The sequence below is a fragment of the Acinonyx jubatus genome, chromosome A2 (assembly GCF_027475565.1).
Source record: "Acinonyx jubatus isolate Ajub_Pintada_27869175 chromosome A2, VMU_Ajub_asm_v1.0, whole genome shotgun sequence".
In the NCBI taxonomy this organism is placed as follows: Eukaryota; Metazoa; Chordata; class Mammalia; order Carnivora; family Felidae; genus Acinonyx; species Acinonyx jubatus.
The window spans coordinates 12664664-12683304 of NC_069383.1; the positions used below are offsets into that span (position 1 = coordinate 12664664).

General features: G+C 43.7%; 2 protein-coding genes, 1 pseudogene and 1 gene segment (V, D, J or C); 1 reads left to right on the forward strand and 3 right to left on the reverse strand.

Annotated features, from left to right (window-relative positions):
- LOC106970404 (T cell receptor beta variable 9-like) overlaps positions 1-16300 on the reverse strand; it is a 54808-nt pseudogene extending 38508 nt beyond the window's left edge.
- Positions 878-6412, forward strand: LOC106970420 (serine protease 58-like). Its single transcript, XM_015067036.3, has 6 exons — positions 878-975; positions 1224-1310; positions 2977-3115; positions 3340-3596; positions 5940-6079; positions 6179-6412. The coding sequence occupies exons 2-6, from the start codon at positions 1271-1273 to the stop codon at positions 6326-6328; spliced, it is 726 nt and encodes a 241-aa protein (XP_014922522.1). The 5' UTR covers positions 878-975; positions 1224-1270; the 3' UTR covers positions 6329-6412.
- Positions 14890-17034, reverse strand: LOC106970403 (T-cell receptor beta chain V region E1-like). The segment is given in 3 exon segments: positions 14890-14949; positions 16328-16626; positions 16902-17034. Coding segments are annotated over 3 exon segments (492 nt in total).
- MGAM2 (maltase-glucoamylase 2 (putative)) overlaps positions 16492-18641 on the reverse strand; it is a 108282-nt gene continuing 106132 nt past the window's right edge. The window contains exon 51 of the transcript XR_008296572.1: positions 16492-16626. The gene's annotated coding sequence lies outside the window, so the exon portion shown is untranslated. The remainder of the gene's footprint in view (positions 16627-18641) is intronic.

Sequence of the window (18641 nt, forward strand, 5' to 3'; positions counted from 1 at the left end):
CATTTGGTGTTCTGTTTTAAACTGTAGCCATTCTCTAAGGCGTGTAGTTGTTGCTTTAGTTCGTAATTCCCTAATGTATGTTGAGAATCTTTCCATATGCTATTTGCCATCTGTGTATCTTCTTTGTTAATATGGACTGAACTGTGTCCTCCCAAAATTCATCTATTGAAGCCCTAAACCCCAACATGACTGTATTTGGAAGTAGGTCCCATGAGAAGGTGGCTATCTACAAGCCAGGAATGAATTTTCTGGCACTTTGATCATGGACTTCCAGCCTCCAGAACTGTGGGAAAATACATGTCTGTTTATTAAGCCACCCAGTCTGTGGTGTTTTATCATGGCGGTCTGAGCAGACTAATGCATTTGGTAAGGTATCTGTTCAGATATTTGGCCCACTTTTTTATTGAGCGGTCTGTTTTCTTGTTGAGTTTAGAATTTCCTTACATACTTTGGATACAAATCATTTAACAGATCATGTGTTTTGCGAATATTTCCACGTAGATAGTGGTACAGGTAGAGCTTGAGCTCTGAATACTTTATTTTGTAATTGCCTGTCTATGTACCCATTACTCCCACCAGTGTATAAGCTCTTTGCAGGCAGACCAGTGTTTTCACATTTAAGCAGCCTCTACAGTGAGCACAGAGCCTTGCACAAGTCAGACACCTAATATAAATTATTGACTGGCTGGGGGAGTAAATGAGTGGATGGACAGTGACATGAAAGAAAAGGCTGATCTATCTCAAGGAGGAGTTCAGTGTCAGGCAGAGGGGTCAGGCCAGCACCAGAGGGCTGGGTTATGGCCACTGGAGACAAATGTCTGTGTCACACAACCAGGGGTTAGCATCACACAGATGGGAGGAGTCACTGTCCTGAGTATAGTTTGGAGAGGGCCATGATTGCAGAGTCTCACAAAGGCCAGAGCACAGAGGAGGGGGCTGTGGAAACACTGTGAGCCCTGACATCTCTCAGATTAGGTATGTTTTCCCCTGAAAAGGAAAACAAAAATGCTACATTTCAGATCCATTCTCTACTGTGTCAGGGACCAAGACACCTGATCTCAGTTCTTATCTTTCTGATACCTGACACCATCCTGACTGGTGGCCACCTCTTCTGGAACTGAATCCTGCCACCGGAAGAATTCAGATGATATATTTGGATGACACACCCCTTCTTGCTGTATCTTCCTTAGCCCTTTTCTGTCCCTCTTCTCCATCCTTTCCAGAGACTCTGGGCTGAAACTCATCCTTTGAAAAGGCCTTTGACATCAATATGAAGTTTATCCTCTTCTGGGCTCTCTTGAACCTGACTGGTGAGTATCTTCCACATTCTTCTCTTTATTTGCCAAAAAGAAATCTGGGAGGAATCACGAAAGATAGATAAAGACAGAAGGCGCTGCTCCAGGCTACAAGCGAAGAACGGATTCTCCCTCCCTCACCACCACGACCATCCCCACCAGCTTTCCAACTGTGCCACTGCCCATCTGCCTCATCTCAGCTGATTGCTTGTATGCTTTTGGGGGAGACGTGGACATTGACACCCCGATACCAGACCTGCTCCCAAGGAATACTGGCCCAACCCTGGGCCTGTCTAGAACAGGACCAATGTGCGCATGAGGGAATGAGAAGCAGAGGCAGGGGTTGAAAGCAGAGCTCCAACTAATGGACATAGCAGAGCATTAGAGGGTGTTTGGTCTTGTCCTCGCAGATTCCAGTTATTCAGGCAAAAACCTTGGAGGTATGCATAAAAGCTCTTTCTCTCACACCCCGCATCCAATCTATTTGGAAAAATTTCGTTGGCTCTATCTTCTAAATATGTCCTAAATCCAAACACATCTCATCACCTCCACTGCCCACGATGGCCAAGCCACCATCCCCTGCCTGGATTATCACATTATTCTCCAACAGACCTCTCTGCTTTCTACTCCTACACTTCCCACTTTTCCATAAGGAAATGACTATCACTGCCTTACACAAAACCCAGATGTGGCTTAACATTCCTTCAGAAGAAAGTCCACATCCTAATGATATTCTATAAAACCCTACGTCACCATTGTAGTCTCTGTGCTTTCCTGCTCTTTTCCCCCTCACCTTCCATGCCAGCCACACCAGCCTCTGTGACGCTCCTTAAATGAGCCTTGGGACACTTGCTCCAGCTGTTTCCTCCACCTGGAACCCCAATGACCCAGATATCTGATGATCTAACTCCCTCATCTTCATTTCATTGGTCATGACTCATGCTGTCCACAGGTCTACTGACCCTGACTGCTATGTAGTATTGCAGAAGGCCCCACCACATGCATGCACATCTCAGTACTACCTTTCCCTCTTTCCCTGTTGTACTATTTTTTCCGCAGCACCAATCACCATCTAACACTCTGTATCATTCACTTATGTATTGTGTTTACTGTCATTGAATGTCTCCCCTCATCAGAACGTACGAGAGCAGGGATATTTATCTGCTTTGTTCCCCATATTGCTCCAGCACCTAAAACAGAGCCTGGCGCCTACTAGATGCTCAGTACTTACTTGCTGAATGAATAAATTATCTCCCCCTCCGCAGATTCTGTTAGCAGTTGGTCCATTTTTTAAATGGCACTTGTACTGTTTTGCCTTTCATTGTTGTAGGGAAAGGGATGAGATAGATAAAAGCATTCTCAAAAAAGGTAAAAACAAAGTTCTCTAGGAGTTGATTTAACATATGTTCGCTGAATTGTAGAAAGTATTTAGAAAACTTGTATTTTAATTTGAAAAATATTTATTGACAACAAAAGGGAAAATACCCGTATCTTTTGAAAATTGATATGTTTGTATCCTTTTCTTCACGTTTTTAGAACAAAGTAAGCCAGTTTACAAATTCAGCTTACAGACAAAGGTATTAGAAGGGTAGGGGGAACATAAGCGTATTAAGTAATTTTCCTTTGTTTTTCCCAGAGATCCCTGCAAAACTCTCAGAACTTCCTATGTTTCTCTCTCCAGTTGCCCTGGCTTTTGATCCAGATTACCTAACTGACATCACTCCTCCATACCTGGTCTACTTGAAATCTGATTACTTGCCCTGTGCTGGAGTTCTGGTTCACCCCTTATGGGTGATCACAGCTGCACACTGCAACTTACCGTAAGTAGTAAGCCCCCAACACCACTTTATGCTTTGGGTTTTCAGGTTGGGCACAGACCCAGATCCCTGCCTGGTGCTACTGCTCAATTAAGTGGACTTAGGGAGGTCTTCTGGGGATGTCCAGTGGTAGAGAAAAAGGTCTGTGGGAAGGGGCCAATAAAAGCCCAAAAGGATGGATAAATAATCTCTGTCAAGTCTTCTCTCAAACAACTACACTGTTCCAGAAAGCTTCAGGTTATACTGGGGATTACAAATCCATCAAACTATGATGAGAAAGATATACAAGTAGTTGGCTATGAGAAGATGATTCATCATCCACACTTCTCATTCACTTCTATTGAATACGACCTGATGTTAATCAAGCTGAGAGAATACACTGAACTCAATGACTATGTGAAACTGGTCAGCCTGCCTGAGGAACCTGCCCCTGAAGAAGCCATGTGCATGGTCTCCACGTGGGCCTACAACCTATGTGATGCCTGTGAGTGACCTCAAGATAATACTGTTCTCTCAGAGTAGGAGACGCCTCTGTTCCCTCTCTATTCTTGGCTTCTGCAACTCTTCCCAGTGAGGCTTCCTTCTGACCTCTTAATTCATTTTTTCATCTCTTTTCCCTTTCCCTGTACCTTAGTGAGGGAGTCCTTTGAGCTTCCTTTCCCACTGTCTCCTGCTGCCATCTATGCTTCCAGACATGATAGAAATGGTGTTAGTGGAAAGAAGACATTTGTATCCTAGTCTTAATTTGCTGTGTGACAGGTGGTCACTTTGCCTTTGGGGCATCAGTTTTGTGACCTCTAAAATGTGGCACAAACTGTAGCGGATGTTTTCAAACTATTTCAGGCAATACAGAAACTTAAAGCCTTGATATATCATGAAATAATATTAATGTATTCAACATACGATAAATATGCAAACTGTGCCAAACCAGGCAGGGCTTCTGTATGCAAGACTGATGCAAGACTAGCTCATGAGTAAGTTTATTTATGTATTTAATATTCATCATGTGATATACACACTATAGTATGGAAAGGAGATTGACGTTGGCCAAGCTTGTCAGCTTATACCCATCCATCTACCCCAATCCTCCTTTTACAGAAGTCAAGAGGCAGCTGTACACGTATTCTAACAATGCTGCCATGGCTCCAACCTTTTTAAACTGCTCTTTGGTAAACACCTTCAGACCTTGAGGTACATTTACTTGAATATTCCAAAAAAAAAAAAAAGTAAAAATTCTTCTTCCCCTAGCTTTACTGAGGTATAATTGAAAATTAAACATTGTATGATTTAAGGTGCATAGCGTCATATTTCGATATACATATACAATGTGAAATGATGGTCCCATCACCTCACGTACTTACTTTACGTAAGTGTGTGGGATGAGGATACTTAAGATCTACTCTCTCAGAAAGTTTTAAGTACACAGTACAATGTTATTAACTATAGCTACCAGGCTGCACATTAAATCTCTAGCACTTCTTTGTGTAATAGCTAAAAGTTTGTACCCTTTGATCAACATACCCCTATATCTTCCACCCACCAGCCTCTGGCAACCGCCATTCTATTCTCTGTTTCTGTGAGCTTGGCTTCTTTTAGATTCCATGTAGAAGTGAGATTATACAGTACTTGTCTTTCTGTGTCTGGCTTATTTCACTTAGCATTATGTCCTCTACACAGGTAGAAATTCTTTGACCTCTGAGATTCATTCCATTTGAGTTTTGAAAATAGGCAAATGTCCCTCTGATGAGCAGTATGTTTGACTCATCCGGCTTATGCTACTTGGTCAAGAAGAGATACGACATAACCAAAAAAATGCAATACATTTTGATCTGGCTTATGAAATAATTTTTTTAGCAGATACTGACTTTTTCTGATCTGACAAATGAAAAACTAGGCTCTCTAAATTCCTTCAAACTCTAAAAAGAAGAGATGTTGTTTAAGGGTACATACTTGCAGCCAGTAGTTAAAGAAGTTCTGGAGACCCAAGACATAGCATATTGAATACAGACAGCAATATCATGATATGATCAAACTTGCTAAGAGACTAGATCTTAATTATTCCACCACAAAAAAGAAATGATTATGTGACATGATAGAGGTGCTAACTATGATGGCAATCTTATTACAATATATAGATGTATCAGGGCGCCTGAGTGGCTCAGCCAGTTAAGCTTTTGACTCTTTGGCTCAGGTCGTGATCTCGAAGTTAGTGAGTTCAAGCCCCGCATCAGTCTCCACACTGACAGCGCAGAGCCTGCTTGGGATTCTCTCTCTCTTCTTCTCTCCCTGCCTCTCCCCTGCTCTCTCTTGCTCTCTCTCAAAATAAATAAACTTAAAAAAAACCCACAATACATAAATGTATCAAATCAACACATTATACACCTTAAATTTACACATTGTTACAAGTCAGATATATTTCAATAAAAAAAATTTAAAAAGGAGTCAGTGATGAATTTCAACTAAAAGATAAATAAACATAAAGGCTCAAAAAATAAAATAAATCAGAATTCCATATCAAAGGATATTCCTGAAACGTTTAAAGTTCTAGAAAATTTTAAAGTGATTTATTTCATTTCGTTGCAGAAATGTCTCATATCTACATGTCACTTCCAAGAATTTAATCTCTTATAAAGAGATCGACACTTGTATCGTGAGAAATTGTTAATCTGATCATTTCCTGCTGTCCAAGTAACCACATTTTGATTTCTCTCAGTGTTTGATCTCTTTTCCTTTCTGCCAGAAGGAATATGTTGAAAAAGAGGGCAAGGAAAAAAAGGAGGTTTGTTATCTACTGATCTTACAAGCTCTGTGTCTTTCTGTCCTCTAGCCAAGGATCCTGACTCACTGCAGAATGTGAACATCTCCATAATCTCCAGGCATGAGTGCCACAATGCCTATAAAACCTACAAGATCCAGGAAGGTATGCTGTGCTTAGGCATTGTGCCAGGAAGGAGGCTGTCCTGCAAGGTAGTATGTTCTTAATGTCTTAGTTTTCCCATTTCATTTCTTTTGTGTTTTTGCCAGAAAGATAAGATAACCTAGTTTCCTTTTTTTTTTTCCTGGCAGGAAGTCACAGCTGCCCCAGCAGTCTGCAATGGGGTCCTTCAAGGAATATTGGCTTTTGCAGATGGATGTGTTTTGAGAGCTGACGTTGGCATCTATACCAAAATCTTTAACTACATGTCCTGGATTAGAAACACAATCAAAAACAACTGAGCTCCCATGGCAGGAATTCTGGATCATGTGGCACAGCCTGTCCCTGTGTCCAGCCTCACAATTAAACCTTGAGTAGATGCCCTGGATTGCATCAGGCATGCCTGTCTCACTTCTGCCCAACGGAGTGAGTGATTTGTACATCCCTAGACTGTGACCTTACATGATAACCCTTTGTCTTCTCCATTCGATAAAGATGGCAAACTCATTACCCCTTAGGCAGTTGAAGTTTTATCAAGTGGGGATTGTGTTCTAACAAAGGGATCATTGACCTATTGAAAAAAAAGGCCAGTCCACCATTTTGGGTGATAAATCCTTACTACTTGCACTGAATTAATGTGCACTTTTGTCGAATTGCACATGCCAAAAGGAAGAAGGAAATATGACAAAGAGAGAGCTGATTAGACATACAGGTGAGGGAAAAGGCTCCTAAGAAGGAGACTATAGGAGGTATTGCACTCTGTTTCTCCTTGCCCACATGACTCTCTACACCAGGCGTAGATCCTGGTCATTCATTTTGCAGAATTCTGGATAGAGGCTGGAGTCATGGGAGGTTAATACAAAAGTGAACCGATGCATATGACACAGCAGGTGTAACAGGGAATTGGGGCCAGATTTTGCCATATATGCTTGCCCCTTCTATTATGCCTGCTGCTGCAGGGACTCCATTCTATATAACTGTTACTCTTGCATTTTTCTTCCTTACTCCCTGTGTTTTCATCTCACCCCTGCAGCGCCAGTTACCACCTGAGAGTTTTAATGAATAGTTACTTAAGATCAAAAGCACAAAAACAAAAATGAATTTTAGAGGGTACTGCCTGTGGCCACCACAGGTAGGCTATGGGAAACTTACAGTCTAGCTAGAGGACAAGAGAACTCCTCTCAGGAAGCAAAGTGCCAGCAGGAAATCTTGTCCTCTCTAGGGTTCGAAAACCTCGAACTGAGTAAACCCCAGCTTGCAGTGTTGAAAAGCAACATTTTGTGTACGGGTTATTAAGGCAATTGTGAGAACTTTACCTTCAGATATCGTATTAACTGACATTTTAGCTATGGAAAAACAGATGGTTTTTGCAAGAGAGCACCTTACCCTCTGGAGATGTTTCCCACCTTAAAATGGTACTATGATTTCAGTAGTTTATTCTGTTATCTTATAAGGCTACTTGATTCTAGGTGATAATGCATACGTCACGGTCACTGTATTCCATGGGCATCAGCCTACTGTCTCACCATTGTCACTGTACAGTGGCTTCCTTGGTTGGAAAATACATTCTGGGGCTCCTGGGTGACTCAGTTGGTTAAGCATCCAACTCCTGATTTTGGCTCAGGTCATGATCTCACATTTCATGATATCAAGCCCCACAATGGGCTCTGCGCTGACAGCATGGAGCCAGCTTGGGATTCTCTCTCTCTCCCTCTCTTTCTGCCCCTTCCCCATTCATTCTCTCTCCCTCTCTCTCTCTCTCTCTCTCTCTCTCTCTCTCTCTCTCAAAATAAATAAACAGTCTTAAAAAAGGAAAATACATTCCTTTTTTTGTAGGATACGTAAGGCATTCAGTTAATTCAAGGATGATGGTGCTGGGAAGGTGGCAAGGAAAAGAAAGATCAAATACAGACTATGTCATTTTCAGTAAGGACAATAGCTACTCCCTCCACGATGAAAGGGGCTGCCAGGGGACCTGGGGTACAGCACTACATCAGAACTACATCAGGGCTGAGATTGGTCACTGACGCTGGCACACTGAATCTGCAGCAGTGGTGGTAGGCAGGTGCATAAGCTCCATTTGGCCCCATCACTTTTTTATGGAGCCACTAAAAAGCACTCAGGAGAATGAAGAAGGACTTCAGAACAGACCTGCTTATCTATATGATTCTTAAATTCCTCAAAAGTGAGAGCATTTTGGTGAGAATTCTCATGGGATACAATATTCTCCTGCTCCAAACTGACCCTGAAAAATCCCACTACATTATTTTTCCCCAAACAGCTAATCCCCATTCCGTCCATCTCCCTCTTTCTGAGTGTCTGTCAGGGCAGACCACTAGCCACTCTCAAGAAATTCACATATACCCTACCCCAGGTAAGATATGTTGATTGAACTTCTGTCTCCTGAGAAGAATCCCATTCTCCTCTTTCCCTCAGGGCATCCCTCTGAGGGGCTTTATTATCACATTAGTAGATGTGCAATCAGTATCAACCTGTCAACCAGTAAAGTCTTTCCATCCTCAGTGAACGGTTTATGAATAAATCTATTTGAGGTCATAATGTGGCTTAAGGAAAGATTTCCCAGGGCAATTGCTAGTGCAATTTATTTGGATTTTCAGGGCCTAATTTACCTCTGGCCCATTACACTAGAAGTTGGGGATGCAATGTTGTTGAGCATATATCCAAATCAATAACAGTTACCCACCTAGAGCAAGTTTCATGGCCAACTGGTGATCTGGAGTCAGGCATTTAGTCTCCACTAGACCCCAGTGGCAAACCAGAAGCTATTTCCCAAAAAAGAAAAAGGAGCATGAATTTGCTACCATGTTTTGGGATCTCTATTTTGATTTTCTTATTAGGTTTTGACATGAGCTTCATTCAGTACACTAAAGATACTTCCAGCACCATTGAATCAACAGAGTTTACAACTAACAAACAGCCAATTGTACTTCAACCTGTGCTGGCTGCAAAGTCTTCTCTGACTTACTCTCTTCCTAAACTAGCAACTTTATAGATCTCTCATTACATGGTTCAGAGCATGATATCCTAATGAGATGGATGTTGCTTATAAAAGTTAGAGATCTTCAGAGACCATTCTTCACAGTAGGGAACACAAATATAAAACATGTTCAGTTCAGCAGAGGAATCCAACATATACCTGCCTGTAGTAGCAGGTGGCTGTATTTTACTGGTTGCATCACCTGCCCACTATCACATATCTGCCTTTCCAAGACACCCAGGAAACTTGCTACTCCCTGTTATCTCATCCTACCAACATGGTATCATCAATACAATAGATCAGCCTGGTACTCTTTGAGATTGTCAAGTTCCTTAAAGACTATATTCAGTTTCAGGGGCAGAGCAATGGTGACTGCTTGAGCATGGAGGTAAAAAAAATACTGTTGTCCCTGACAAATGAAAATGAATTAATTCTGAGCTTCTCAATGCAATGTACAAAAATACATTTTCCAGATGGATAGTTGCATACTGAGTGTGAAGGACTGAATTTATTTGCTCTAGTAAGGAGGCGACATATGGAACAGCAACTATAATTGGTGTTACCATGCGATAATCAAACACTATCGTTCCCCACCACTCTTATGACATGGCCAACTGAAGAACTGAATGAGATTAAAATACAAATTATCACCCAGCATATTTCAAGTCTGTGTTGGTAGTACTGACCTCAACAATGTGCTGATGTTTTAGATTTACTAAGGGAAAGTCCCACCAACTTTCTCTTAGCCCCTTCTATAATAAAAGCCCTCACTTCACAGACCAAGAGATATTGTAGAGATTCTACCAGTTGTAAAAAACAAATGCACCCCTTCCATTCTCACCAATGCACATAGGAAATATGGAAATAAATTCTAGATGGTTTCAGAGCCCCATTGAATTACTCCAGGGATGACTTAGGTGAAAAAAATCCATTTATCCCTCAATTTTCAAAAGCCCCACATTGATCAGAACAGCACTGATTATAAGTCTTCCCTACCACCACACACACCACAAATTAGTATCAATTCAGAACCCAGAATCTCAAAAAATTTAGCTATGTTCTTGTCCCCTGAGCACAAGTTACCAACTAAATAGATCCAGGTCACCTTTGTATGGGCTAAAAGGGAGACTCTCAATGTTAGAACACGGTCCATTCTTTAGGGTACCAGGTGGGCACTGAACCAGTTTCTGTCACTAACAGGTTTGTGACCTAGGGAGGATCCCATCACATTTTAGGATGTTGACTCCCATTGGTCCACTATTACCAAATCTGTCAGGTGGTTTTTGTTTGTTTGTTTGTTTGTTTGTTTGTTTTGTGTGATATAAATCAAATAAGAACTTGAACTTCCTATCAGTTTCATTCCTGGAGATCCCATTTTTATGGAGAACCCTTGAAAGAATCCTCTTAAGGGCTCCAAAACATCACCACATAACATTGTTTGTTTCCATTTAAGAGTAAGAGAAGCAGATGAATTTAATAACTTAACACTTATCTGTTTTCCTGAAACAAGTTAGACTAAAATCTAAGAGGCCCTTTAGTGGGAGACAAATGCCACTGAAAGGGGAGAACATGTGGCATCTATAAGGTTATCTGTTTATTTATTTGCACTTTATGTTTTTAGTAGAAAATATGGTAGAGTCCGCCACTGGTAGAAGATCCTGAATGGTGGGATACATCTTTCTAATTTTAAGTTGCAGCCTTGGGAATCCCTTGTTGCCATGTGTCTAAGCCATATTTTCTATCAGCTCTGTAAGTAACCTTGCCAGAAGTTTCCCTTCCCATCTGCCTTACCCTTTTGTCTCCCTCCATTTGTTCAGAAGTTATGTGGAGAAAATGGAGCAGGGGGAGGGTATTTATCAGTTTCCTCAAATCATAATAACATGTTAGGATTTTGGAGAGTATGCTGCTCCATTGAGTAAGGGGATATCCCCTGTAACCACTGTTCTCAAGGCTGAAAAGCTATGATCCCCAAAGCTAAATGTGAGTGAGTAGGCCAGGATCTCACAAAAACAAGGTGAAGATAAGGCTAGAGCCTATGCTTGTGCACAGAAATTAATGTTAGCTACTGTACTTATGAGACTTTCAAGACTTCTTACAATTTGCAAGTCTTCCTTTGTGTGTTTGTTTCAAGGACAGGAGGATTTCAGAAACCATAAAATGAGCTCTGTTCCACAGGGAATCAGGGTGGAAAAAAGCTTTGATTTGAAGTCATTGTCTATAACAATTGGAGTAGAATCAAGTTGCCCATTGGAAGCTAAAGATGGGGGTTGAGAAGCCAGTCCAGGGGCTGACACTGCCAAGGAACCCCAAGGTCATTGCTCCCAGGTCTGTTGAAAAGTCAGCAGTACTAGGTACCTTCATTATCTTACTTTGGGGTGTCTGGCAGCTACTTTGACTGAAATCAAACCAGTGCTCCTTGTTGCTCTATGATTTGTTGTTGTTGTTGTTGGTGGTGGTGGTGGTGGTGGTGGTTTGTTTTTAAGAGATTATTAAATGTTAGTAAATCACATGTAGGATTTGCTTCAACTATAAAATATGCATTCAAACTTGCTTTTGGCTGGCTCTCTATAGCCCATATCCCTACCTTGAGCCATTCAATTGGCATACCTATAATCTCTAGAACCCCATCTACAACAGCAGCCCAAGACATGGGGCCAATGCTATCCTTGGTTAAGAGAAGTTTAACTCATCACCAAGCCAAACTTGTCATTACCCTTTTCTACCAAATAGCCCAAATCTAGTAACTGGGACTCTGTTCTGTTCCTGCAGTGAAGCACCCCCACCCTACCTTTTAATCCCAGTTCCATTAATGCTGTCTTTGTCTTGACAACCTTGTCTCATTCCCCAGCTCCTATAAGCCTGGGGCTCTGCCTTACTCTTCCTAGATGTTGCTGGAAGCCCATATGAGGCCAGCTTCTTGCTGTCACAACTTCCTGCTGCTGCCTACCTGCCATATGGTTGGTTCTCCTGGCTGCTGCCCCCTCGACTGGCCACCTGCCCGACTTCCCTTCGGCCTTCAATATGCTTTGCTGTCTGGATTCTGTCAGTTTAGCTGGCTCCCTGCTGTGACTGCTATCCCTCCACTCTTTGATTTCCAACATCTCCCCCTCCAATGTAAGTTTATCTCATTTCTAGATGCCCAAAAGTATGATCCCAGGCTTAGTGTGCCTGAAAGAGCATGGATTTGGGATCCAATTTGGTATTTAATCCCAATTTCAACAGCTACTAACTCTGTGTCCTTAGGCAAGGAATTAAGTAATTTAACCTGTCTTGTTTGAATATATCTATAAAATGGGACCAGTAGTACATAAGATAACTTATGTAAGGCATGGAGCATAATATTTAGCACACAGTAGGCCCTCAATAAGTGATAATCCCATTTTTAAGTCTTTGCCAAGGGATGACTGGTAATCTGTCATCATTTCTTTTTTCTTTTATAATTTTTAAGGTTTTTTTAAAAATTTATTTTGAGAGAGAGAGAGAGAGAGAGAAAGAGAGAGCATGGGAGGGGCAGAGAGCAAGGGAGAGAGAGAATCCCAAGCAGGCTCTGCATTGTCAGCATGGAGTCCAATGAGGGACTCGGACTCATGAACTGTGAGATCATGACCTGAGCCAGCATCAAGCCAAATTTATTGAGGCTTAACTGGCTGAACCATCCAGGTCTCCTTGTCACCATTTCTTTACATCTGTGTTTGTCTTTCTTCAACTTGGATGGAAACTATTTTCATGTCCACACACACAGACAAAATAAATAAATAAGTAAATCAGGTTATATCAGAGAGCCAGAGAACATTCTGATAGAATTTACCAATATATGTTCCCTTTCCTCAGGTGTCAGGCACCTGTCTTTCCCAGCCTGTATGGAAGAGGCTCTTAGGCATAAAATATAAAAAGGAAGTTTTACAACATTATTGTATTTATTTGGGTAGAGGTCAAAAACTATAACTGCAAGACAAGTACATTGTAATATCATTTAGATAGGCAACTGTCAGATAGAGTTGCTTTGTTTTTGAAGTGTTTCCCTGATTTCAGAAACCCTAAACACTCATTGTATATAACGAGGAGAACCCACAAAAGTAGAAAAATAAGTTTAAATTCACAACCCCAACTATTATACAATTTTGTAAAGTTTTCTAGTATTCTATACTTTCTCCTCAGCTTGGCTAACTGCTAATCTGTGTCAGGATTCATTGTCTACCAACCCAACTTTATTCCAGTTTATCCTTAATAAGCCCCACCAGGTACTCATGGATGTGTGCCTACACTCAAGGGACTTGCATGGATCCTAAGCCCTAATAATTATTAGCCTGTTATCAACTCCCTCTTCCTAAGCCCACCTGTATCTAAGCCCCTGCCTTCACAGGAGACCCACGCTTGTCCTCCTGCTCAAAAGCCCTGAAATGATGGTGTAGGGACCATAAATATGGGCTATATTTCTGTTCAGGGCTCAGGAATCTGAATGATAACAAAGAGGCCCCATCCTCCTTCCTCTGCCTCTCAGAGCTGCAAGTGCAACTTTGAGCTCATGTTTTCTGCTCTCCAAGGACCTTCCAAATGAAAGAATAAAGAAGAGAAGAGGAGTAAAATTTGGAGGAGGTAAAGAGGAAACATGCCTGATATTTCTTGAAAGTCACACCATATCTAGTAAAAGACTGAAAACGGAGTGGGTGTTCTACGCACGTATTGATTAATTGAGAGAATGGCTGAGACAAAGGAGAACAAAGTCTTAAGTGACTGTATTTACCTGCCTGTCCTGGAATCCCATAAGTTTCAAACCAACCCAAACTATGGAGTTAACTACAGAGCAGAACCCAATTTACACCATCAAAATATATTACTTTCCCCTCCAAATAATTAGATTTAATATGTATAACTCTTTCTATTCCCTCTGGACCCACTGAATCCTAGGACAAGTCTGCAGGGTACTTAGGGTCTCTGCAGGACACTCACCTGACTTGCTGCCACATCGTGTGTGGTCTTCCCTGGGCTCTCTGACCATGTCTGCACCACAACAGGAGCCGCCTTTCTGGAAGGGGCAGAGATGCCTTCCAACTCACACCTGCCTTGTCCCGGTGGCAATGCATTCATTATGCAAAAAGGCAGCATCATGAGGTGTTGAGAGTCACAGATCTGACTTAGAATTCCTCTACTTGAGTCCTAGCTGTATGCCAATTACCTGCGTGACATCACTGTTGAGCACCCATTTCCCTATTAAAATAAAAGCAAAAATAAAAAGCAACAAATGGTGGTACTTGCCGAAGAGGGCATTTGAAAGTATTGAATGAGAAAATGAAGCTAAATATACTTTGTAAAGACATGGACAAATCACTCTCACCAGACTGTAGACAGGAGACGACATCACATAGATCAGTATTTCTTATCTGGATAACAACGGATAAATAAAATAATCTAATCAAAAAGCATCAATCAAATTTGATAATCTAATCAAAAAGTGTGAATCCCTACCATCTGCCAATCTAGGAGGGCTAGTTCAATCAGCTAGGAATCGAGGGGCTAGGAAGTGGTATTCAGGCGTAGTTCATGGTCCAAGTGAAGAGATTTGCGTCTGGGAAGTCTCCAGGGAGCTCCCGCGAACTGGGGTTGAAGCGAACCCATCAACCAGAGCGACGGTACCCTCTATCGCTCCAGCAGGAGGTGCTTGGCTGAGTTTCAAAAGCTGCCAGCAGAGGGCCTCAGCTTTCCTTAAGGGCAGGTGGCCCAGGCCTCTCTGCCCTGCCATCTCGGTGTATAACAGCCTCTTGCTGGCCTCGGAGGAAGGATCTAAGCGGGGCGTTCTTAGAGGTACCCTTCTTGGAGGGATGAGAGGACAGATACCCAAATGTCCCCAGTGCCCTAGGCCAGGCTCTAGCCCTGCTCCCTATCACCATTCTTGTCCTCTAGAGCCGCGCAGGTGTTCACCACACACTGGAGAGGGGGCCGAGAGAAGACTCACCTGTGACCCATGCCAGACTATCGGTCTGAGCCGATCATGGAGAACTACGGGCAGATGGTGCCCCCTAGTGGACAAACTCCCTCTCCACAAGCACTGAGGAAAGGACACTTGCCAGCGGCCCAGCCTCGCAGCCACCCAGACCACCATCGGGACTGAGGTTCCTTTGAGATGTCTTCTCGTTCACTCCCACCTTGCACCCCAGTTACCTGCTCGTCTGGTCCACACCCTCTGGGATAGAGATGTTCCGAGCTCGCGGCAGAGTGGAGCAGCAGCCTCTCGGCCTACCGTCTCTGCAGGGCACCCAGGACCGGGGCCTCTCTCCAGGCCCTGCACCGGCCTGCTGGTTCTGGTCCATTTGCCTGGGACCCTAGGCTCCTTGTGTGGCCCTCACTCCTTGTATGACCTTGCTCAGTTTGCAAACCCAGTTCTGAGCCATGGTTTTTTAGTCAACGTTTGGCGAGCCCTCTGCTGTGGCTCCAGACCCTGGTCCTTCCCAGGTCAGGCCCTCTCTGGAGGATTTTACTTCAAAAGAGATCAACTTGAGATTGGGGTGTGAGATGTTTAGGTGGTGGTGAGTGCTGCATATGGGGATCTAATCGGAAAAGCAGGTGTTTATTCTAGGGGTGTGGATGAAGGGGCTACCTATTGAGATACGCATTCTTCCTCCTTTCTGAGCTCCCAGAATTTCTCTAGATTTCTTTCCAGCACTCCTCTGGTATTAAAATGCATTGGCTAGTTATGTAGGCATATTGTGAAGAATCGTGCCGTTCGATCCTCACAGCAAGCTCTGAGCTGGGCGAATTACTGTCTGTACTTTATAGGCACAGAAACCAAGTTTCTCCCAAAGCTCCCAAGTGGCAGAGTGGTCTGCAACAGAGCCCTTCGGAGCCTGTGGTCAAATCGCCGTGCTACTCAGGCGGAGTGTTCACCAAAAGGGCAGTGGGAAAGCAGCAGGAAGAGTCTACAGAGGGTACAGTCGGTTGGCTGTGCGACTCCTGATTTTGGCCTAGGTCATGATCTCATGGTTTGCAAGATGGAGTCCCGGGTCCGGCTCTGCGTTGGCAGCTTGGAGCCTGCTTGGGATTCTCTCTCTGCCTGTCTCTCTTTCTCTTCCTCTCTGTACCCCTTTCTTGCTCCCCCTGGTGCACAGCCTCTTTCTCACACATTCTCTCTCAAAAATAAATAAACTGGGGGAGAAAAAGAGCCCGTTTATAGAAAAGAGGCGACAAGGGAGGATCTGGGGGGAGAGGAAGCAGGCTTAGGGGGGCTGTCGGGGCGGGGGAGGAGGTTGGGTCTGTGGTTGCCAATCCGGGATGGTTTTTATTCATTTGTCCAAGGAGGGTGTCTCACTGTGTCTTTGCTGCAGGTGCAGTACAGGGTTCTGCCCTGGGTCACGTTGGCCACGTGCAGCCCCAGCTCCGTGTTATCGACCCGTGTCACCTGGTAATCTGCTCCAGGATGGGATACGAACTCCTTATCCCCGGTATTCCGCAGGGTGGCCAGCAGCTGTAGTTGTCCCTGGAGATCCTGTTGGTACCAGCTCATCCAGGGGTACTGGGAATCCTTCAGGATGCACTGCAGGGTTTTAGCTTGTCCACGAGGTACCAGGACCCACCTGGGCCTTTGCTCCACCAAGCTTGCTGAGGCATCTGAAATACACAGTCAGGCCAGGCTAAAGGTACTGAGGGTAGCGATACCCGCCTCCCCTCCCCCAAATCAGCTGCCGCAAAATCTCAGAGGGGGGCCCATAAGCAATGGCAATTGGAGACGGAAGGGATGCTTCCTCGGGGGTCAGAGGTGGGAGGGTGCTATGGCTGGGAGAATCTTGGAAAGCCTGGGATGAAGGAACAAAACTTTCTGTGCCTACTGGTCCCTCTTTCCCTCCCTCAGCCCATGGAGTGGCTTTCTCGGCCTGGCATCTGACCTGTTGTCACGGTGGCCATGAGCACCCAGCCCCACAGAATGGGAAATGGTACCATTGCCTGGGCCCCACGGGCTTTCTCCAGCTCGGCAGCGGGACGGGCCCAGTCAGGCAGGAGAGCAGGGTCCCGGTCCATAAGGTGGCAATCAGTAGCTGACACTCTGGGCCTGAAACTCAAAAGGGAGTGGCTTCTCCAGGAAACTCAATATTTTGTCTCATTTTCTCACTGCGGTTCAGACCCCACGGTTTCCTGTTTCCTGCATGCCAACAGCCCTCACATGGGCGTGCACACGCTCCCCACATTCACTGAGTGCCTTGGTGAGGGCACTTAGTTTAGTCCTGCACCCTCTCAGAATCTCTGGGATTCTGGGACACAGACGACAGTGGTTCTGAATCTGTGCCTCAGATCTTCCCAAGGGATTAAAACATCTCAATGCAACCAAGCAGGCTGGTGGATTCAGCGAAGACCTCTCTCCCCCACGTGCAAGAGGCCACACTGGTCAGTACACAGTGGCCGCTCGTTTCTAATCACACGTGTTCTCCTCTGTAAGGGTAACTGCAAATTAAACATAAGAGGCTTCATTTTCCCTGTTGAAAATAAGGAAAGACACTTAACTCCTGTCCATTCCCTCAGAGCATTTACTTTAGAAAACTTGTAATTTTAAGTTCTTTCTCTGTTTCTTTGAAATGTGTGTAAATCACCCAGAAATGTTTTTCGCAAGGTCCCGCCATCCTCTCTTTGAAATACAAGTATCAGGATGAGCCTAACTAAATTTAGAGTAGATGCCTCCCGCCAAGTTGCAAAACGATTCCTTGTCCTAAAGATATGGCAAGTTACTTTGCCTTTGGGTAAAGCAAATTAGCAAACGCAGATGGACACCCCCAGTCACCAAGTGACTGTAAGATGAACTGTGGGTTAACAAAAGTCCTGTCCCGGCCTCTTATTTGAGTTCTGGCTATAGTTTATCTCGAGAACATTTATGTAATGGGTTGTATCTGATTACCTATATAAAAGGCCGGGATTTCTGTCTGTCTTTGCAACCCTTTAACAAAATGCCTGGGATGTGTATCACATCGGTTTAATGCTTATTCAGTAATGAGACTGCTTTCTTTCTCTCCTACTTTTGGGGAGAGATTTTTCTGAATCGGGAGGAGCTTTGATTTTCAGTTACATCTTCCTGACAACTCACAGCACCGGCCCTACCTAGCAGGTGGCCTTGGGAGTGTTTCTCCCTCTGTAAGATGGAGATAATTATGAAGGTGACTTTATAGGAGTAAATAGATTAATACATGAAAAATTCTTGGAATAGAGTTTGGCACAGACTGAGCACTCAGAGTTGACTCCTGTCACCGCCATGGTCAACTACCAATTCAATTCCAATTTCACAGAATTAATAGCAGCGTTTACGTCTCCTTCTCTCTCAGTCATCAGCTGAGATTAAGATCACAAGATCTTGTAACTTTTCAACAGTGGTAAGAGGCCTTGTTTTTTCAGAAAGTTTGGAAATCAGCGATCTGGGAAATCAGATGTAAAGGTCCATAGCTACCTTCTCTTCCCCCTCAGAATTTTATGGACAAAAGTAAGGGGACACATAGGAATCTAGCAACTGAACTTTACAATTTCAAGACCTGGGACTGCACCATATTCACATCAGTGTTCCCAGTGAGGTGTCTGCGCTGTCACAGACACTTGATGAATGAAGAAGACAGCTGGAGCACAATAGGACCACAGACCCACCACCT

Excerpts from the sequence above, each read along its gene's own strand:
- LOC106970420 (XM_015067036.3), top strand. The coding sequence starts at position 1,271 with ATGAAGTTTATCCTCTTCTGGGCTCTCTTGAACCTGACTG. Across the intron at positions 1,311-2,976 it reads GGCTCTCTTGAACCTGACTG|TTGCCCTGGCTTTTGATCCA; the intron begins GTGAGTATCTTC and ends TTCTCTCTCCAG. Across the intron at positions 3,597-5,939 it reads CTACAACCTATGTGATGCCT|CCAAGGATCCTGACTCACTG; the intron begins GTGAGTGACCTC and ends TCTGTCCTCTAG.